Below are 23607 nucleotides of genomic sequence, written 5' to 3'. Positions count from 1 at the left end.
TTTTTGCTTATCAATATTTATCCTTCATTTTTTTTTATTCATATTAAATTTATGTACAGTAGAAAAATGGTTAAAATCTTTCTTTTACCGTCTCTTAAAGAGGAAGGTCCATACTTAATAAGGTATGGAGCGGAACGAATAAGCTTAGTTAATTCTCGTGCTCAGTGGAAGAAGTCGGCGATATTCTACTGAGAGCGAACGCGGTGGCCTGGTAATAAGGTCTTGGCTTCAAAACCGGAGGGTTTCAGGTTCGATATCCGATTCCAAGAAGAACTGTCGTGTAAGCGGATCTGGTGCCTGTTATATACATCTAGGCCAAACGTCCTCCAGCTAGTCTGGTGTAGAAGTTTGAAGAGGAGTGCCAGCTCAAGTGTCATCTTCGTCATTTCACCGTGGTTTAAAATTATGATGTTCGTCCCAAAATAGCCCTGTATTGCTTTAAAACGAGACGTTAATACATCTAGACGTAAATATTGACAGCCCCTTTTTTTCATTGGTTATTGAACGAATAACGAATGCGCAGTGATCAGTGGCGGTATAGATTTTACGGCCCGAGGAGTGCACATTATGTCGCCCCTCATTTAATAAGATGATAAATGCAGTCTCATATTTTAACATATTTTTAATATGTTAAAAATATTAATCTAAAATTATGCAAATTTATATTAATTTTGTTAATATATATTGGTTTTTATTCATCTATTATGACACTAGCTTATCAAGCTTCCAATTTTATTTAAATAACATAGTTATTGGTCATTTAAACAATTACAAATACTCTAATTATACGTGATAAAGTTTTAATATTATCCTGATATTTTATCGTTCCTAAGATTTGCATTTTTTACCAATTTATTCATATTGCAATTAGGGAAATAAAGTTTTTTTTCAATCAACTTTCTTGTTAACTTATTCAGCTGTTTATTCAGAAATCAGCCTTTCAATGATACTTTTTGGAAATTGTTTTTGAAAAGAAAGGTAGGTATACTTAATTTCGCACTAATTTCCCAAAATATTAAAGACTTTATTTTCCATCTAATGGTTTTCATTTTAGAGGATTTATTTAAATTTGTATTTAATATTATTATGGAAAAAAGTTTGGTACTAAGAACCATGTAGCCTGGTCCACCCCATGTAGCCAATATAACCAAAAGGATGGCTTAAGCACACATTTATATGTAAAAATGACTTATGGTAAGCTTTCAATTAAGCTGAAACATTATCAGATATACACTTCCCATGTATCTGTTTCATACTATAGTTGACACAGCTTAAAGAGTTTGAACTAAATTTACTGTAATATGATTACTGAGTTTTATTTCACATTCTTAACAGATGATAGACCTAGAGTAGAAAAACACAAGTGGGAGAATATCAAAATTTCAATAAATAATTTACAGATAACCAGTAGTAATCTTTAACTATTGTTCCAGGAGTAAATACAAGACATTGAAATAAGTACAACTTATTCTACAGACTGTCATTTAATTCATTCTTTCATTTTTAAGCTTAAAACAAGAATCGCAATTTACAAATAATCGTCAGTCATTCTTAAGACGTTTCTGCTCAAGACAGAAAGAAGCTAGTAAATATAAAATTGCAATTGATTTCACAGTGCGATGAATCTACAAAATGATATGTCGTTAATAAATGATTTTTTCATTGTCTGATATGCTTTTTAATGCTCTTAATACTATCCAAAGTAAATAAATGTAGTTTCAAAGATATTTTTATTGAATGGAATATTAGTTTTTAAAATTCATCAGTGATATTGGGAATAATACATTTTTTTTTCAAATTTGTTAAAGAAATAAAGACAGAACCATGCTACTCAGATCTACAAGTGCTACAGATAAAAACAATATATGATTTTAGGTTAAACACCTTCCGTAATATTAAGAAAATGTGTAAGTGACTGAATTAAAAAAAAAACTACTTAAAATGTCCCTTATAATATATAAATGTGTGTTCCAAAATTTTACAAATAACAATAAAAAAAAAAAACGATTTCTCAAACAATGTCTGCCTCAACTAAATTCACAATAGGCAGAACCAGTTACTGGGGGAATATTACTTATGAGGATAATTTTAGGCGTACATATAAACGGAAATGCAAACTAAGAGAGTAAACAGAAAAAAAAGCAAGTTTTTTTTATTGACGCTCATGTTATAAGATTTACATATGTAAAAATGAGATACACAACTTGAAGCCGAAGCGAGGCTAGTAGTGAAGTCTGAAAATGCAGAATACAGCAACATATGCAAAAAGATTAGGGGTATTGGCAGTACTTACAAATCCTATAACAAAAAATTAAATAACAAGAACACTTAGATAGCTCCATAATCAGAAATTTAACTTTCAGTCTCAAATATGATGTTGTTGTTGTTTCTTATGGAACTTGTCACGGACAAGCCCGCTGTTTGAAGACAGCCGATTTAAGCCTGTGGTGGAGCGTCTCTTGTTTTTATAGTAGCGCTAACTAGGGCCAAGAGTATGACTTAACTACTCACGCATCACTCATTCGCTTGCAAGACCCCTTTTCACAGGAGGGCACATGCACACATCTCACAGATAGAACTACCATGCCAAACTGGGACTCGAACCCGGAACGCCCAGATCACGGGGAAGACACGTACCCCTATGCCAGGAAGCCGGCTCAAATATGATAATATTGGTAATGGAATTTCAATTAATTAAGTTCTCTCGCATTAAATGCGAGCACCGGAATTGATTCAAGTGGTAGGTACCACGAGAGGCTGTACATCTTGTATCAAGGTTAACGCAGATTGTTTTTTTTCAAAGATAACACTTACTTTGCAACCTACAAGAGCATGATGACGTTATATTAAAAAAAAACACCAACCATCGTTTTGCCGACATACTCGTTGCCGCTTCCATTTTGGTACACTGTCAATATAAAAAGTTAAGACACCCAATATTCCACATTATTAAAAGTAAGAAATATTACGAAAAGTCCAAACTATTTAAAATATTCATTAACAATTCATTACATGTCCTCTCTAAAAAAATGCACCGCATTCCAGTTGAAGCAAAAATTGCAGGCATTTAGCAAAATATATGAAAAAAACAAAATTGTTATTTTTGTTAGCACAAGAAAAATATCCATGACTGACAATAGACACAGCGAATAAGAAACTACTATTATAAAAGCAATACTATTTGTTTGTACTCATTTATTTAAAATGTACCTCAGCAATTAAATTGACAGATATTCTGATTCAATGGTTTCACACTGACTATGAACATTTAATATGATTGCAAAACATAAGTATACAATCATAATGTAAATATGGCGTCTGATCTTGTGGTTACATTAAATAAGGTATACAAGATTATCATGGATCTGAAAAAAAAAAGAAATTTTGAATCAAAGACATTCATAATGAGACACACGAATTTATTCAGGAAAAAATAACAAACTTAAAAGGTACGTAGAAAATAAAGGAGGTACTTTCTACAGTCATCGGTTATGCACTTACAAATTAATTAGGAGCTCGAAGAAAATATTATAAAATCATACAAGATGTAATTTATTGAAAGAGATTCAGAGCTTTATAAAGAAAGCTAAGACTATTTTACCAACAAGGTTACATTTCATAAACATTTGATCAGAAATTATACTAATGAATTTCAGTAAAAAACTAAACATGAAAACAGCAATTAACTACCATAAAAATAAATTACAGTGCATGACGCCTACATTTAACTCTTTGTAGTCGGAAAATTAATAAATATTTATAATTATTCACTTAATGCATGGACCTGTTTATTACATTAAAAAATGAATACATAGCACTGCTTTGAGTTTCCTTGAAAAATGAATCAACATCGTTTTAATATTCTGTAGATATTGAAAAATTTAAATTAAAAAATAAATAAAATATCAAAATGATGCACCGTCTTGAATGGTGGCTGAGAGAAGACACTCGACTACAAAGGATTAAAGTTTTGGCTGATTCTGGAAGAGAAGGTTATTAAAGGTTAACTTAAGAAGCATTGTTGGGAGGATTTTCCATTCTCTTTTAAATTCTTTCATCAACAATCATTTTGTGATTACAGAGCTGCTAAGATGTAGTATTCAGATTAATTTTTGTAATTCCACTTTAGATATAGCAGTTCGAAAACAAACGAGTGAATTGTGACACTTGTTATTATTTAATATTATTTAACATTAATATTATGCAAGTTTCTGCAGTCGATGAAACTCATATTTGTAGATCTCTTTAAATATGGTTCTTAATATCTTTAGCTCAATTACCAAACTGACAATCGTCTTATGAAGGATGATATGAGAAATATCCTTTAAAGCATCTCTAAGAAAATTATGAACAGAAAAGCATGTAAAATATATAGATTCATATCAAGAATTTACCTCTCGTACGATAAATCCTTCGAGTAACTTCAACATCAACATTATAAAGAGCGAAAAGAAAAGGCATTTACCAGCTCTATAAAAACAAAACTTGGCATACAACTGTTACCCAGGATGTATATGCTCAGGTCATTTTCAGAGACATACGTCAAAACTTTAGAATTAATGAAGAGATATTGCTAAACAGACTTTTATGATGAATATAAACAAATAATTTCCATTATAAGGGTCGACCAGAGCTTTAATACCATACTTACATAAACTTATAGGCCATATCACTTGATTTTCGAAGGTTATATAATATACGTATCAGAATATAGTAAACTGCAAATATAGTATGTGATGTACAAATCTTCAATGTAAAGATTTTTATAGTTGTTAAAATAGCTGATGAAAGGAATCGGGTTAAAACAAAGAGGGCTAACGCTTAAAACATAATTCAGAATAACAGTATTCTGGTAAAAACTTTTGGAATAAGTATTTCCTAAACGAGTGTTGAAAATATCCAATTGAAAAATTTTGTACGAATATAAAAAAAAATGTTTACTAAAACCTAGATCATGAAGAAATTTTGATTCGTTGTCTTCCGGATATGTACATTTTATAGTAGTGGGGAGCTCCACCCAACCATATATAGTAGGGAGAGGCTCAGGAGTCTCTTTTCAAGTGTAAATTGGCCAGAAAACAGTAACAGTCAGAAAACAGTAAATTGCCCAGTAAACAGACCAGAAAACAGTAACAGTAAACAACAGTTATTGACGGAGACAGACGAATGCATTTAATTTCTAACACAGCTCGAAACTCTTTCCTTAAGTCCTTTCGTATAAAGCAGACCAGACATCCCCCCTCCCACATTCTTGATTGCTTGGTTTTTGCAAGTAAATGACGTTTCAGAGGACATGGCATAATTCATAGACTGATTCAAAGCTATATCAGAGGTTAGTTACAGAAAAAAACCAATGACCATATGCCTTATCAGACGATATGCATACACAAAAAAAAAAACTATATGCCTTATCAGACGATATGCATACACAAAAAAATACCATATGCCTTATCAGACCATAATAATAAATACATAAAAAATACCATTCCTTATCAGATCATATGTATACATAAACAAAAATTACCATTCCTTATCAGATCATATGCATACATAAACAGAAAAAAATACCATACTTTATCAGATCATATGCATACATAAACAGAAAAAAATACCATACTTTATCAGATCATATGCATACATAAACAGAAAAAAATACCATACTTTATCAGATCATATGCATACATAAACAGAAAAAAATACCATACTTTATCAGATCATATGCATACATAAACAGAAAAAAATACCATACTTTATCAGATCATATGCATACATAAACAGAAAAAAATACCATACTTTATCAGATCATATGCATACATAAACAGAAAAAAATACCATACTTTATCAGATCATATGCATACATAAACAGAAAAAAATACCATACTTTATCAGATCATATGCATACATAAACAGAAAAAAATACCATACTTTATCAGATCATATGCATACATAAACAGAAAAAAATACCATACTTTATCAGATCATATGCATACATAAACAGAAAAAAATACCATACCTTATCAGATCATATGCATACATAAACACCAAATTCTTGAACAGAGCATATAAACTCATAAAAAATCCACAAGTATATATAAAAAAGATCATATGCATACATAAACATCAAATTCTTGAACAGAGCATGTACACTCATAAGAAATCCACATGTATATATAAAAGAGATCATATGCGTTATCAGAGTAAAAAAAAAAAAAATGACTCCAAATGATTTCGTTTCAGAAAAAGTATTTATAATATTCGTTTCTTAGGGCACCATTATCAATTGTCGTTCATGCCCTCCTAAGTCCATCCTGGAAAAAAGTTATATTCAGGGTGTATGGATTCATTATAGTTTCAAAAGACTAATCCATGCAGTTAATTAAGACAATCGATCGATATAATATATAAAAAAGACTATTCAGATAATTGTTCCTGGGATTACAAATTACGAACATTCTCAGCCGTTTAGTGCTTCATTAATAGCTCTTAGAAATATCCACATGCTCTATAAAAGTAATCCCTCCCTTTTAATCTGATTTAACACTTTCTATTACTATCAGAACCAACATCTCTTTCTTTCCGTTCATTAGTCTAACGAATTCCTTGAATTCGTAACGAATACGAGGAATTCCTAATTGAATTCCTAACGAATTCAGCAATACTGTCTTTATGTTTTATTCTCTCAGATTTTAGGATACGGAACTTAAGCTCTTTAATATTTTCTGACTTTCTTTCTGAAATCCTCTCACAGCAAATATTTTAATGCATCGTATTTTCTATGTTGCGCATGCTGGTACTAGCAATTTGAACTTGAGAATAACTGTTTTAAATGGAATAGCAATTTAAACCTGAGAATAACTGCATTAAATATAATAGCAGTTTAAAGCTGAGAATAACTGCAATGAATTTAATTCAGTCTGCTTTATTATCAGGCATTTAAAATAACTCTCGCTTCGAGTCTTTTTCTCAATATTTGCAAACATTTTTAAATAAGAAGTAGAAAAATTCATTTTAAAGACCAAGTTGTACCGCCTGAAAGAAAATTTAATTATAGTCATGAGCATGGGTTATAATGAGAATCTTTAATGTACTATTACAAGATTAATTATATTAAATACTTTCGTACATATATAAACTAGCAATACCCGCATTGCCCATGGCATAATATCCAAGAAGCATAATTAGCTTTAAACTTAAATCTAGCCTCCTCCCGATTTGACATGGCTATGTCACGCAACATCAAACAAACATAATATATTTAAAAATCATCAAAACTAACTACAAAACAATTTTTTATAGCACACATTCAGAAATATTTAGACTGCTAAAAAGGTTAAAAATATGATAAGTTCATAGACAATCAATTCACTAAAAATATACAATGGATATATATACAATTCACTAAAAATCTACAATGGATATATATATATATATAATTCACTAAAAATCTACAATGGATATATATACAATTCTCTAAAAATCTACAGTGGATATATATATACAATTCACTAAAAATCTACAATGGATATATATACAATTCACTAAAAATCTACAGTGGATATATATATACAATTCACTAAAAATCTACAATGGATATATATACAATTCACTAAAAATATACAATATAAAATGTTTTAAAATTTAAAAATATACAAAAAATAAGTCACTATACCCACTGTTCCACATTTGATGATCAACCCTGTATAATTTGATATGAAATGAAATTTAGTTTGCTTCATGAAATTTCTTTGTAGACTATATTGACTTTTTTTCCTCCTGGTGCCAAGACAAAAAGATCTTGTTTGGATGCAACTCTTGAAAGTGCCACATAAATTTGTACATTTGAAAAACATTCTTCATTTAAGTCAATTCCAGCAGTTTTGAACGTTTGTCCTATTAGGAAAATAATTAAAATTTCAATTATAAAATTATGTTTTATTTTGATATGATTTTAATATGCTGAAACTTTTCCCAATAAATGCCCTACAAAATGGTACAAATATCTTCAATATCAGTTATTTCTCGAGTTTTTCTCCTTTCAAACATACAGACGCTTTCAGGAGACTTCATTTTATACTATGTATAGATAGAGCTTTGGGAGTTTCAGTTTCTAAATTTTGCCAGAACTAAACTCGTGGAAGAAAAGTAATATTTTAAAGTAATTATGCACCTTCGAATCTTTTTGGTAAAAAAAGAGAATTCTTCATAAAAATAATTTTCTGCTTGAAGAATATGAAGAAACATTTCAAAAATAATTTTAAATTTAAAAGAATTTTTATGAGTTAAGTGGAACAATCAATTCTGATGAAGATGGAATACTACGTTAATATTGTTACAAATTTTTTTCTTCTACAACAAATGCCGCCACTCCATTGTAATTACTCAGCGCATTTAATTGTAAGTTTAGCAGCTTTCTTGCTTGCTAATCCTCTAGTCTTTTACTCGTCGGCGATTCCGACTCCTCTCACTCACGTCTTCTGACGATCCACACGACGCGACTTCTGATATCCACACAACAACAACAACCTCGTAGCAGAAAATAACACAGATTAAAGGAGTTCCCGCCCGATGTGGGCTACCTCCAACATGGCAAAATTGAAGTGACCTGGCTTGAGATAAGTTTACATGGACTGTAACGTCTTCTGTGATGGTAGAAGAGGAAATGAAACAAAGTCGACTGATGAAAAGTCGCATGGCAGGTGAGGGAGAGAGGGTGAGCTGTCTCAGCCAATAGCAAAGCAGACGGTCAAGGGAGTAGGTGAGGTAGAAGTAGGAGCATTTTGGTCTTTCAGAAGGTCCAGGCAGCGGATGAACTATTGTTTCTGGGCGGCAACCTCGTAGCTTCTGAGTGCCCGTCTTTTATAGTTCCGGGAGGCGGGGCTAGAATCTTCTGACCAATCAGGGCGTACCTGGCTGCATCTCGGTTGTTAGTGGATGGATCTTGAAAGTTCTCAAACTTTCCGGTACTATCCATTTAGTCGCCAAACTCGCCAAATTTATCGCCAAGCCGCCAAATGCTCGCCAAGTCTGTCGCCAAGCTCTAAGTTCATTGATCTCAGCACGTACAGGACCGATCGTACAACGGTCTTTCTTACGATGACACTATTCGTGCCGGGTAGCAATATTATAGGTTCGTAACAATATGATGAAAATGCTTCCATTCAAAATGGTTAAACCTTGAAAATGAATTAATTTTTATTTTATATTATTTATTCATTTTTATTTTATTTTATTATTATTTTTTTGCAAACGTGAAACGAGTAGAGTTCTTAAAAGATAATTTTTAAATATTTTTTTACAATTCCATATACATGAGTTCAGAAGGTTTGTGGATTTGTATTCTTCTTTACAATTCACCAATATTCACAGAACTTAATTATCATTTGATTAATTAATTCATTCTATTAGAGGGAGGCTCTGGAGAATGAATTCGAGATAAACCGATTTCAAAATTATGTAATATTTAAAATAGTCAACTCTGAAAAATATTTAAAAATGAAAAGTACAGAGAGACAAAATTTAGCTCCATAATATCTTTAAAAAAATTAAATAATTTTTTTTTTTTTTTTTTAATAAAGTAGGATATTTTTGTTACCTACCATACACAATCCACACTTGTCGCTGCTTTGGATACCTCTAAAACTGGCCGATAAAAATGATACGCATTTAAAATAATTTTAGTCTTTAAAAGCGAATATTACCAGGTTCATATTATCTGGATTGGAGTCTAGGTCAGAGATCTTTTATACCCATATGGGACATTAGTATCATTAAGGGACAATCGGTGAGAAATCTAAATTGTGCATTCGGTGGAAGTTACTTGAAAGTAACTTCCACTGAAGCCATTGTCATCAGTTCGTGGAAGCAACTCGAAACTGATGACAAATATAGTAGAGTATCAGATTTAGCTCAATTACACTGTTACAAAAAATTATGTTTTGATTCAATTAAATAATCTTTTACATGTTGTGAAATGCAAAGTATTCACATAGTTTAAATATTCAGTGCATCACATTTTTTGTATTAAATAAAATGGAGAAAACATTTATAATGTAATCATAATGAAGATCACACATAGTAGAGGCGGGTTTTTAAAATTTAATTTTGAAAAGTCCAAATTATTAAATTTAAAAAAAAAAAAACATCAATCCGAGAAACTATCTTTTTGCATTTCATTCATTTCATTTCATAAGTATTTTCATTGATATCATGTATTCTTAAATTCCTAGTTACAGTTCATATGATATGCTGTTATTTTTACTTGAATTTATATAAAATGGAATAGAAAACTATAGTTGTTATATCAAAATGCATATAGTAAATGATATGCCGCGAAACATACAAAATATAAGTAGAAACTGAATCTCCCTAGAGATAAAACATTTTGTAGAAAATGCAGTTCTTTGATAATAAATATATCTAACATCCACAAATGTATCGTCTCAAAATGTTATAGAAAATTTTATAAACTTCATCGATACAAAGATGACGATATGCAATCGCTATTTCCTTGTATTTTCACAAAGGTAATAAATACTACAATATTTTTTTGAATATTTGAGAAATATTTTTAATTAAACATTTTGTGAACTAAATTGATTTATCAATCTTTTTTATAACTCCATTTTCTGTGTACAAAAGAAAATTTCTGTTAAGTTTATTTTGAAGATAATTTTTTCCGAGATTATAATCTAAGGTAACTTCACTACACTATCTAATGTGCAATTAAAAATAGATATATTTAAAAACATTATCTTGCCCAATATATTTAAAAAGTAATTTTCTCGATTTCCTTATAAACATACGAAAACCGAATTCTTAAATTATTTACTAAAACAAGTTACACAATAGAAATAAATTAAATATTTTTTTTTTAAATTGTTCGGCTAAGAATTTAATTTTAAGGTTTGTGACTACTTTAGATATAATGTTTTAAAAATGATGTAAAAATTGTAATATTTTTTGAATTTTTGTATACAATAAATTAAACAAATATCAATAAAACCAAAATATGTAAGTTAATAATAAACTCTGAAAAATCATTTTTAAAATCGGAAATAATGTGATATTTTTTGTCAAAAAAAAGAGGGTCTTGTTTAAAAGAACGTCAAGTTTAAAAGTTTATTAAATGATGAACTCAAAACCCTGCAGATTGCTTAATAAACATATTTTAATTCCTGAACAAAATAAAGCTCTTTCATCCAATTTTTAAATATTACGGTTCCACTTATAAATTACATAAAACTTTCTTTTTCATGTTGTGAAACATAAAAAGCAGGTATAAAATGTTTTTAAATTAACAGATTGCTTACTTTCGAGTTCAAAAACAGACGAATATATTGCGAAATTATACTATATTTTAGCAAAAAAATGTTATTAGATTTTAATTTGCAATATTTTCCATAAACATTTTTTTTTGTGCCAATATTTTAAAAAATCGCATTTGAAGATATCAAGTAGCATTAAAACATGTATCGTACAAATATAAAAATCAATGCAACTTTCCAAAGATTGAACTTAGAAACAAAATGCAAGTGGTATTATTAAGACTTATTCCAAAAATTAAAGAATATTAAATTATTAAAAATATTTTATATTTTTACAGAAAAGCCACTTTCCAACACAGTTATTTTTTCAACAATGTAAGGATTTATTAAGGCGAAATTTACAATTTTCTGAATTTCTGAAGATAGCTTTATGAACTGTTTGAAAGGTTTCACCACAAATGTTAAATCCTTTATTACAATAACATCTTGAAGAATAATTTATCAACTCTAAAATGTATAACTAACTAGATATGGTTTATTGTGATTATTTTAATTGAAATTTTTTCCATGTCGAAACTTGAGAATTTATGAAAGAAATACGAATTTCAAAAATAATTATTTCTAAAGCTATTGAAGGAAAAACTTATACTTTGCATGTTAAAAAAATTCAGATCAGTACTTAAAAGTTTCCTGTATAATTTCAAATTTGTTTAAATAAGGCAATCAAAAAATCAGGCTAAATAATAGAGGATAAACTATCAAATAACGACCTCGGCAGTTGAAATTGTACAAAATGAAATTCCGACTTTTTATATTGAAACAATATTTTCAGATTTTTAATATCAAAAATACATTTTAATTATAAATACATCACGCGTATTTTACATAAGTAAATTCCATTTGGATAGAATTAAAATTTTGATAAAATAAGGGAGAACAGCATATATTTCTTTTTAAATATTAAAAATTGAATCGATGCACTTGGTATGATATAAACACAATAACTTTAACCTATTACCTCTTCGATCGAGACAGGAAAATAAAATTTCTACTTACTATTTATTAATTCTTGTTAATTGTGAATTTTCCAGCCATTTTCTTTTACAGAACTAAGAATAGCTTCATCTATTTTTACCAACAGTATCTATTCAGTTCAGAATGTGAATTCATATGCATTAAAATCTGGCATCGATTTACAAATATTTCGAGTATGCGTAGTTTACATGAAAAATTCCATTTCTCCTATAGCAAAACTAATTTTATTAATCGAATGCAGTTTAGATATGCAACCAAAGCAATATCTATTAAATTCAATATTTCATGCGATATTTTATTTGTAAAGGCTAATTTATTATCAGCTATTTAAACTATCTCTTGTCTCAATTTCCCTTACACAATACATGCAAGCATTTTAAATTACACAATATAAATAATCGAAGATGTTTGTTACCAGTTGTATTTTTGAACCAGAAATTTGTCATTAAAAAAAACACCTTTGTTTTTGTGAAAACAGAAAATATATCGATTTAAAGATGATATTTCAAGTACGCATAATTTAAAAGTCGACTTACAGTTGATGATATTAGAAACAACTCATTGATTGCCGCAAACCATCGACAAAATTTGAAAAGTATACAATTACAATTTTATGACCTGTAAGGTAAAATACACATCACAATTCTATAAAATCACGTTTCAATGCTCCACACCATTAAGCAAAGTTCACACTAGGCCAACTATTATCCCAATGGGACAGCCATCTGTAATTGTCCCACGTGATGTACCTCAGGTAGCGTGACCGTCTATTGCTGGCAATAGTTGGCTTCTTGCGAACGCTGCAGTAAGCAAGGTTCACACGAGGACAAATACTGTGAGCAAATGAAGGTCACGCTTACTTCTGGAACGTCGCGTGACCGCCAATGGGACAACGATAAATACTTGTCGCACTTGGGCAACGATTTGCCATTGTCCTGTTGGGGGTCATGTGTTGTTCCTGAAGTAAGCAAGCCCTCCATTGCACGCAATAGTTGTCCTTGTGTGAACACTGCTTTACGATAGAAATACTGTCCAATTCAGATTATGGTTGCAGCTATAAACACTGATTTTGCTTCCTTTTCTAACAATTTTTTCCAACAATTTTTCCAATTATTTTGCTAACAATTTTTCTAACAATTTCTTCCTTTCTAGCAATATTTAGAAACACGTAAAATAACTACCATTATAAACAGCTCACTGCAATTCTCTTTCTGGAATCAAACCGATTCCAGAAAGGACACCACATTTTCAGGTGATTCTTTGTGCTATCCATCAGACTCGTCTCTCTCTCTCACTCAAGAAGCGACTCCCGATGTTTTAAATAAATCATGACGGAAATTACAAACGTTCCTTTCTCTAGTCTACCGGCAGTGAAAGCCATCTAATCCTTAGTTTTCTCCCTAGGAAAGTGCTGTCATGCTTGAAATTTCCTAATTAACTATGGATCGTTTTAGTGAAAAAAAAAACAGCAAAATTGATACAAATCATGAAACGTAAATAAAAATCATGGGATGAAGTCCAATTTGTATTGTTTATTTTTTAAATAATGAATTTCTGAATGCAGAAATCTGTCTTAGCTTAGGTAGTGAAATAAACACTGGTAATTGAGATTTAGGGCCTCACTTCAGATCTCATCCATATGATATGAGCCCAGATTTTAGAAAAATAACATCCCACTTCTAAAACTTACGAATATTGTTAAGACTTGGGGCAATTCTTGATCTAAACTGATAAGTTTTCTTAATAAACTGAGTGGATTCGAGATGAAATTCAATGAGAGAGATCAAGTCTTCATGAAGACACACAATGTTCACGTGAGAGATTCAATCTTCATGTATGGCTTCACTTAGAATCTGACGTCTAGAAAAACGTCAAATGTCCTTCATGCAGTCAAATGCAGTTCATTTGCGGTCTTGGATATCCACCTACTATTCAAAATTTTTGATCAATTTCAAAATACTTCATGCACCTTGGAAACTGGATGTTAAATCAAATTAAATAATACCGTACTATATTAGGATATACCAAGAATACTATTTACTCACCATTTATTTTAGCGATTATAATCGCAGATATTTTGAGTAAGAAGGTTAAATCACAATGCATTCAACAATCTTTGTTACTTTTTTTAAAACAAAGTATTAGTTGGAAAATTTTGCCACACATTTTATTGTAAATTTGTAACCATTTACTTGGAAATTTTACAATTTAATCATATTGTCGACGAATTTTAACAACAAAAAGTTGGCTTTTTCGTGCGTTTATGCTCATATGAACAGAATAAGTTAGAAATGCTAATAAATACGTATATTAAAAGAATTTAACATCTAATTTCATCATTTAAATTGTAAATATTCCACAAATTTGGCATTATATCAATTAAAGGATTGGTCGCCTGTCTAGATACTTTCATATTTGCTAACGCGATGTACAAAAATACAACGATTTAGACAAATGAAAGTTTGTATGTTGCCTTAAAATCCATATTATCTAACTGTAAAAAAATTTGGTCCCAATAGGTAAATGAAAACTCCCAAAATCCATTTTCAATTTTTCTCTTTCAATTATGAAATAAAGAATGTATCATTTTATTATGCGAGAAAGATTCAGAGTAAAAACACTCCTAATTTTGTCATTGCAAGATTAAATCCAACAAAACTGTCTTTAAAATAATAAATGATCAAAAAATAATTTTTGATCATATTACTACACCACTTTAGTAATAATAGTCTAAATGAAAATGGTATCACTAAAGGGTTCCAATTGTCACCAAGTATAAATACTGGAACGATTCCAACGCCATTCATCATTCACGAGTAAGAACTGGCGATGAGATTCTGTGATTTGGCGATCCTTTCTCTGCGATTTGGCATGTTTTTATGAGGAGCTCTGATAACGAGAAAAGGCTATACAGAGTAATTTTATTAATCGTTTCAAAATGAAGTTAGTATTCTTTGGGATGATTTAATGTCATCCTTGTCGAAATAAGAATATTTGGATCTGTTGAAATCATATGGTATTATATTTCATATCAAAAATATAATGTATAGTTCATTCATTTTGTCTTCTATATATGAATTTGAACAAAAATGATGTAAGCTCCTGGAAACTATCAAATTTACTATTAAACATAATCCACAACTTTCATTAGCATTAGAAAAGAATCACAAACTAGTAAAATAAAATATTTATTTTAATAAACGTATATCATGCAAGTATCAATACAAATCCTTGTTATAAAAAAAAATAACTATAATAAAAAATACTCATGTTGCAAACATTAAAATGCAAGATTTAGTTATTGTCATTCGAATATTAAAAATCATTCCAATAGAAACAGCATTAAAAGTTTAGACAGAAGCACAATTACGTGAAAAAAAAAACATTCGTTTCTTCTTGATAAAATATTCAAAATTCAATCAATTATTTTCAATACAATTACTACCACCTAAATTGAAGTTTATGGCTTTCAAATTCACTCATTACCAACTTGCATTCTAACTTTATTAAAAAAATAATTTACATTTTATTCATATTAACAATTAAAAATTTAAAAAATTAAACATATTGATTGATAACATCTGAAGAATTGAGATGGCATTAAATTAGCGCCAAATGAGATGGCATTCATTTAAAACTTTCAAAATATTCACAAATGGTACAAATAATTGTTAAATTCATTCTAAATACTCAGTTTAAAATGAAATTGCTTAAATTATATACTCACTACACCGATATTATTCTAAAAATACAAAGCAAAGGATGAATCCTTTGTATCCTTTTTTGCCTTAAAGAAATTCAGAGGAATAATCCATTTAATAAAATTTAGAAGAAAGCGCGATACACTTTTCTTTTTTCTAAAGAGGTTATAATACCTGCTTCAGAACGTTTCCCACATATACTGAAACCATTTAAATAAAAATTCGAGAACAAAAGAATCAAAAGAAAAAAATATATCAATCAATTAATCATATGTGTATAAATGGATGATAGTTGTCTAGAAAGAATTTTAAAATATGTTTTAATAAAATCTTCTATCGAGTCACGATATTAAATTTACTACGACTCTGAGCAAATACAAAAACCAAAGCATTTACTGTGACTCTCAGCAAACGGTGCTTGAGTTTAAGGTGCATCACTCTCATTCTCAAATATCGACTGGGATAGTAGTGGCTTAGTCTCAGGTGCATCCGATTCATTCTCAAACGTTGAATAGTTTGGAAGATAATTATCAGAACCTGGAACAGTTCGGCCATTTTGTATTCGTGTGAAATCCATGCCGTTCTTTGTCAGAGATGATTTTGAAATTTCTATTGGCTTTCTTAATGGCAGAAGTGGAGAATCCGGTGACATATTTCCAGAAATCGAACGCCTTGGAAAACTACCAAGACCATTATGTCTAAATGTAGAAATTTTTGAAGGAGAGGCTTCATCAAGTGAATGCGCGCGACTGGGGAATTCTGGCATTTCAGCTTGACTCGGTTCTTTAGATGTTCCGTTGCAAAATGGCGTCTCTTGTGTTTCGAAATATCCAGAGAAACTGCTCGTCACTGAATCGAAAGTATCTCGGCGGGCTATTTCAAATTGTATGTTGTCTTCGGGTCCCTCTCTGCACTGCTTTAAGATTCTGAAGCGCTGAAATTCAACAAGAAATGTATAAAATAATGTGTAGGAATTGAAATGAGACAAAGAAAAACACAGAGAACAAAGATTCCTATTCCATTAATATGGCACAATTAATCCCATTACAATAACACAAAGTTTTCTAGGAAGACAGTGTGGTGAACGCTTATAAGCCAATTAACAGCTACGCTACCCGAGCAATTGTTTTGTATTGTGGTCATGTTACTCGGCTGCGAACCACAAGGTCCAAGGTTCTATCCTCGCTCATATCAAACCGCTGCATTGGTGACCTGGACGTGATTTGAACACAGCAAAAAAGAATTTCTCTCAGACATGGCATCATATAGTAATTAAAAAAGTAGTAATCGTGTATCTGGCAGATCAGGTGCGATTAACGAAATATTAAGGTCATATCCGCCTTGCATAGAATTATGGATCTTGAATAAAGTTGCAAATGCCTTGCATGGGATTGACAAGCAATAGTTATGAAATGTGTATCATTTGTAACATTATTCATGTAACATTTTTATTGAATCTATCATGTGAATACGCATTTTGGACGCCTTACCGATGCTGTCTAGTATGGCAGGTGAAATGTTGGACACTTCTTGGCGATATTTGGAAAACTATTTGAAATTTATTGACCTGACAAGAAACTTCACACTGAGGCTTATGGCCATAAATCGTTTTGCTAAAAGCGTTAAAAATAAGTTTACAACATATCGAAACAACCGTACAAAAAATCATAATTTTTACAGTAAATTTTTGCAATTACCCAGTACTATCGCTTGAAACATGTAAATTATGCAATGGAATAATGTACAGTAAAATGCTATGCAATAATGTACAGTAAAATGCTATGCAATAATGTACAGTAAAATGCTATGCAATAATGTACAGTAAAATGCTATGCAATAATGTACAGTAAAATGCTATGCAATAATGTACAGTAAAATGCTATGCAATAATGTACAGTAAAATAATGCAATAATGTACTGTAAAATAATGCAATAATGTACTGTAAAATAATGCAATAATGTACTGTAAAATAATGCAATAATGTACTGTAAAATAATGCAATAATGTACTGTAAAATAATACAATAATGTACTGTAAAATAATACAATAATGTACTGTAAAATAATACAATAATGTACTGTAAAATAATGCAATAATGCTTTGAATTCAAAATATTGATTTTGTGGCGATTGATTATGATCTAGGTAAATAGATTTTTATTTGAAAACATGGTTTGTACATACCTATTATTTCCTTTAAATTTGTCAAAGACTTTTGCACGTCTTTGTACGTGGATTTTACAAAAGTGTCTTTATAAAATCTACGTACAAAGACATATTTTAAAATCTTTGTATCCTTCAATTTTGCAACATCAATCCTGTAGCCGGAATATCAGTAATTAACACACTAAACCATATTTTAAGTAAACCAGTGAAATAAAAGGATTAACGACCTTAAATATTTTGGTATTGTCTTTAAAATGAAAATACAAGCAGCGGTTTCCAGTTCCCAGCAATCGTCTAATGGAAAATTTAGTGTCAATATTTGAAAAATGACACTTCCCGAAGACGTTTTATTTTCCTCTTTAAGAGGATAATTATAATGATTTACATCAATAAAATCCTGATCACTGCTTATAGTAAGACTTCTCTTGAAGGTGAATGGATTTTATATTTAAGTTCAAATGTGTTGAAATATTGAAAAACTTTATTTATTCACACAATTTCCACCCATTTCATGCTTTTTTTTCATTACTGCATGCAAAACAAGCATATATATCAAACATTAAATAAAAAACGCGGAAATGTACCCACCAGTTCCAAACAAGTGACTCCACATATGATGCAGATGGTGGCAGCAAATACAAAGACAATCTTCCTAGATAAAGTGGCAGGGTAGTTAATCATGTAGTTGGTAGCGAAGAAGCAAAAGATGGCAATACCGAAAAACATTATGCTACAACTGCATGTTATATACTTGGATCTTTTACACCATTCAATGTAGGGTAACAGCTGAAAAAGAACAACGAATCAGAATTGATTTTTCTAAAACTCTTCGTAGTTTGTACATCTTTCCAGAGGTGAAAGCCCTCCCCATGCAAATAATGTTTCCTTTTGAAAATTCTAAAAAAGAACAATGAGGTAATGTTAGAATTGAGCATTAAATATCCATTGTATTTGCAAAATATCACCGAAAATTGAAAGGATTTATTCACTCTAAAAGTATATTTCTTTGGAAACTTCTGTTACAAATATGGGCCTTGCCATTAACGAAGATAAAACCAAATTTATGGAATTCCCTCTCTCAACTATAAATCACAGTTTTACTCTGTTTATTAACGGTAATACCTTCGAAAAAGTCAATCATTTCAAATACCGTGATACAATGATTAATGACAACAATAAACTCAAAGCAGAAATTGACAATAGAATAAAATACGCTAATAAATAATTCTTTGGACTGAAAAAACAATTTAGACCCAACTTAATCAGTCTAAAAACTAAACTAAGAATTGATAAGATTCTTATTATGCCTGTTCTGCTCTATGCAAGAAAAATTTGGACTCTTAACTCGGACACTCAACGTTCTCTGAACATGTTCGTGAGAATAATCCTTAGAACTATCTTTATCCCAGTGATAGGGAAAGAATGTTGGTCAACTAGATTCAATTTTGAATTATGGAAACTATAGAAAACCACAGTTAACACTGATTATCTGGAGCAATAGGTATAAGATGGCTCGCACATATCTGGGGAAGTCCTGAAAATAGCGCCCTCAAAATATCCACTTTTAAAAATCCTACGGGATCCCGGGCCAGAGGAAGACCTGCAACTAGATGGCTGGATGATATGGAAAGAGACCCGAGTGTTCCGAGTATAAAGAACTGGAAGGGTGTTGCGGGAGATAGAAAGTGCTGGAAAGTGAGCATGCGGAGGCAGCCAAGGTGAGCAAAGAGCTGTTTTGCTCATGAAGAAGAAAAATAAACTTTATAAAAAACGAGCTGATTGAATTGGTCCGTTTTTCAAAAGAAAGCTATACACATTTTTATCATTTTAAAGTAGTGATCTCAGAATCCAAAAAATAGGTTAAAAATCTGTTACAAAACCGTACAAATAGAGCTATGTGAAAAGGAATTTATTAAAATAAGTTATTCAGGAAAAGTTTAAAGAAATAACTTAATTAGGCGATATGATTCACTTTTATGTTTTTTTACAAATGCTGAAACATTTGAATTTTCAGCAACACTGCCATTCTTCAAAATCAATTATTTAAAAAAATTAACCTGTTGTACAACGAATTACTAAGTTGAGTTGTAATAAAATTCGGGATTTTGAAACAATACCCGAGTTATACAGACTTAAGAATGAAAACGACGATCTTTCAACCATCTTTCAAAACATCAATGCAACGATAATTGATTGACATTTGCTTCAAAATCAGATTTAATACCGACCCGATTCCGCACAAGCATGCGAAATTCGGTGTACACAGCCTTTGAACCAAGCCTTATTATTCTTGAGGCAGAAATTTTACAATCAAACCAGTGCAATGGATCTTAAAAGATTGGAAAGAGTTTACAACATGACTTTGCTCCATGTATTAGGAACATCATTCAGTTGCAATGATATGTAGAAAAGAAAATATTAAAAAATTTCTTTATTTTTACGGATTCGTGATGAAACCATAGCCAACAATCTTAACTAAATTCTATGTATAACGGAGTTCGGTGATATCGGAATGATCTGAAAATCACCAAGTAAACCCGGGGATGCAATCATCATGGGTTAATCTAGCCATCTTGTGTATGGTGGGGCTCGACGATCTTGGAACCATCTTGTGTATGGTGGGGCTCGACGATCTTGGAACCACCTTGTCTATGGTGGGGCTCGACGATCTTGGAACCACCTTGTCTATGGTGGGGCTCGACGATCTTGGAACCACCTTGTCTATTGTGGGGCTCGACGATCTTGGAGCCATCTTGTGTATGGTGGGGCTCGACGATCTTGGAGCCATCTTGTGTATGGTGGGGCTCGACGATCTTGGAACCATCTTGTGTATGGTGGGGCTCGACGATCTTGGAGCCATCTTGTGTATGATGGGGCTCGACGATCTTGCAACCATCTTGTGTATGATGGGGCTCGACGTTCTTGGCGTCATCTTCTGTATAATGGAGTTCGGTGATATTGGCATCTTATGTACAAAGGAGCTTGGCAATTTTGATGTAGTATGAAAATGCTTAAATAAATCAGTGGAGAAGGGGATGAAAAAAATGAAGAAATGTCCATACTATGGTTAGATAGTTATAAAGGGCATCTAGACGTGGTCATTTCGAAATTTCTTCTTCAGGCTTAAGAATATGAGTACGAATAAATAATAAGAATTTTTTCCTCATTTAACATCCTCTTAATAGGAAACATTAACTGAAAAATTAAATTCATTACTTAACTAACGTCTACCAAAATACGCATTTTTCTGGAAATATATTTTTAGAGCCCCTTATTATTTAAAACGAAATACATTCCAAACATCATTGGAATTTTATGTATAAAGGAGCAGTTATAAACGGACATCAATATAAGTAATAAGTATGCCAATTGAAACTTTGCCTCGAAATTTGAACAATAACTTTGTAATTTATGTGTGTAATGCGTCCCGGATATTTTATCGGTAATCTCGGTGTAATTCGAAAGTATGAACTGAAGTTTTTATTTAAGTAAGTCCAAAATTGGATATTCAACAAAACACATCTACATGAACACTTTTACGACTCAAAAATATGTTTTTAACTAAACCGTTTGAAGGTACAACTGAAAAAATAGAATCAAATGTAAGGGAAAACAGCATTCTGTACTGTTGCGTTTCATTATATTTATATTCTTGCGAAAGTATAGACCAACAGACAGTCAACACTTCGACAGATTTGGTTCACAATTGGAAGAGACTTTCAATTTTAACTATTGGAATTGTAAACAAATTCTCTTTTACCAGCATCTTTACATTTTTTTTAATTATCGCATGTCATAATTCATATTTACAGACGGTTTACATTTATCGGATTCTGTTCACAATTTGATACAGATATACATTTTAGATTCTGAAACGGTGCATCCAATTTTATCTATTTACCGCTTTACGATTTGTTATGTATTTCGTTTATAAATGGATGCCGAACAAACAGAATGGATTTTTCCTCTGAATGGATTTTATTCAAAATTCGATAGAATGTTACATATTTAACTGTACAAAAAATTTCATTCGTCCAACTGAAAGTGTTTCTGTGTTGACGTGTTCGCAAATAAATTGACAGGCATAATGCCAAAAATGTGCTTTTCGAGCTGAAAATAAAGATTCTTCAAAGTCTTGAGTTGGAATTCTTTTAATGTTATAATTCTTTCTTTTTGTATACTTAATAAATAAAAATGTAAAAATGAATTTGGCTTGGTTTGATTTAAATTCCATTCTTAAAAAAACTAAACAATGATATGTTAATTATATTACAGTTTTAGAAGTCATACTAAAACTCGATGAAGAAGATATTTTTGGTCAAACTGCGTGATTTTGAGCATCGAACTGTGGTCAAATAATGGTGATACATTAACCAATATCTGTATAGATTTCTATATCACACTAAGGTCTGGATGTATGACCCATGATGATTTATTTCACATGAGTTAGCCCAAACTTAATGTAGATTTTGAAAGATATGGAATCTTGAATTAAATATTCTGCCATTGGTAAAACGCAGCTTAGATGTTGGTTTTGGAAAATTGTAGTCAAAGACTGCAAGTTGACAGTACTAGACAATTAGAAGACGTCTGACACAGACCACACATTCGATTTTCATATATAGCTAGTCTTCGATGGAATAATTTAAAATGCAAAAAAGCTATCTTTCGCATTCAAGACATCGAGATAAAGCCTGTTTTGGAACCAATCGCACAGTTTCAAACAAAATTTTAAAAAATGATATGAAAAAAAAATGGGACAGCAAAAATGGTCATATAATAGCAAAATATAAATGAAGGTAATTACATTCAAATTTAAGAACAAAATAACAGGTTTGACGACTCACATAATGGTCAGGAAATGATACCGAGCGAGATCTTGTTTCGGATTCTGGCTCTTCCTGTTGTGCAAAATCGCTCATCTCGTGCATCTTGGCTTATTTAAAAACTGCTATATATCTAAAGTGAAATATAATTTGAAAAGTATGCTTTAAAGATAGACCACTTTTGCTGCAATAAACCTTTTTACTTCAACTGTTACGGTTGTTAAAACGTTGCTTTGAACCAACACAATAGTGAATTTATTGATTGATTTCATCCAAGACTCTCAATATGAAGGCATAGAATATTTTGAGAGAAATGAAATAACAGGGTGAAGATCAAAAATAGATGATAAAAAAATGTTTAAAAAGAATGCATTGGATGAAACCATAATAAATAAATGTCCAGTTTACTATATGAAAATAAATTTTTTTTTATCTTTTTGCCCTTGCATTTTAAAGATATCTTAGTACTATATTTGTTTGACTTAATAAATTTAAACTCGAGTGAAATGAGGAAATCGGCTGGCAAATCATTAATTCATTCTCCAATATATATATCACAACAACAAGAGAGCATTATAAATCCAATATTTTCACTTCTAAGATATTGAATCCTAA

At 30.8% G+C, this 23607-nt stretch overlaps 1 protein-coding gene across 1 annotated transcript; it reads right to left on the bottom strand.

Moving 5' to 3' along the window:
• Positions 1-15753: 15753 nt before the first annotated feature.
• Positions 15754-23165, bottom strand: LOC129976414 (uncharacterized). The gene is made up of 3 exons (XM_056089968.1): positions 23014-23165; positions 18755-18952; positions 15754-16934 (listed from the first exon to the last, which is right to left on the bottom strand). The coding sequence occupies exons 1-3, from the start codon at positions 23095-23097 to the stop codon at positions 16425-16427; spliced, it is 792 nt and encodes a 263-aa protein (XP_055945943.1). The 5' UTR covers positions 23098-23165; the 3' UTR covers positions 15754-16424.
• Between the last annotated feature and the right edge of the window lie 442 nt (positions 23166-23607).

The sequence above is a fragment of the Argiope bruennichi genome, chromosome 7, assembly GCF_947563725.1.
Source record: "Argiope bruennichi chromosome 7, qqArgBrue1.1, whole genome shotgun sequence".
Classification (NCBI taxonomy): domain Eukaryota; kingdom Metazoa; phylum Arthropoda; class Arachnida; order Araneae; family Araneidae; genus Argiope; species Argiope bruennichi.
This window is presented reverse-complemented; position numbering and strand designations above follow the sequence as displayed.

What these genes read in the sequence shown, in the direction of transcription:
- LOC129976414 (XM_056089968.1), bottom strand. Translation starts at nt 23,097, where the DNA reads ATGCACGAGATGAGCGATTTTGCACAACAGGAAGAGCCAGAATCCGAA. An exon ending in TATCATTTCCTGACCATTAT is followed by an intron (nt 18,953 to 23,013) that starts GTGAGTCGTCAA and finishes GTTCTTTTTCAG; the next exon opens with CTGTTACCCTACATTGAATG. An exon ending in GAGTCACTTGTTTGGAACTG is followed by an intron (nt 16,935 to 18,754) that starts GTGGGTACATTT and finishes GTTGAATTTCAG; the next exon opens with CGCTTCAGAATCTTAAAGCA.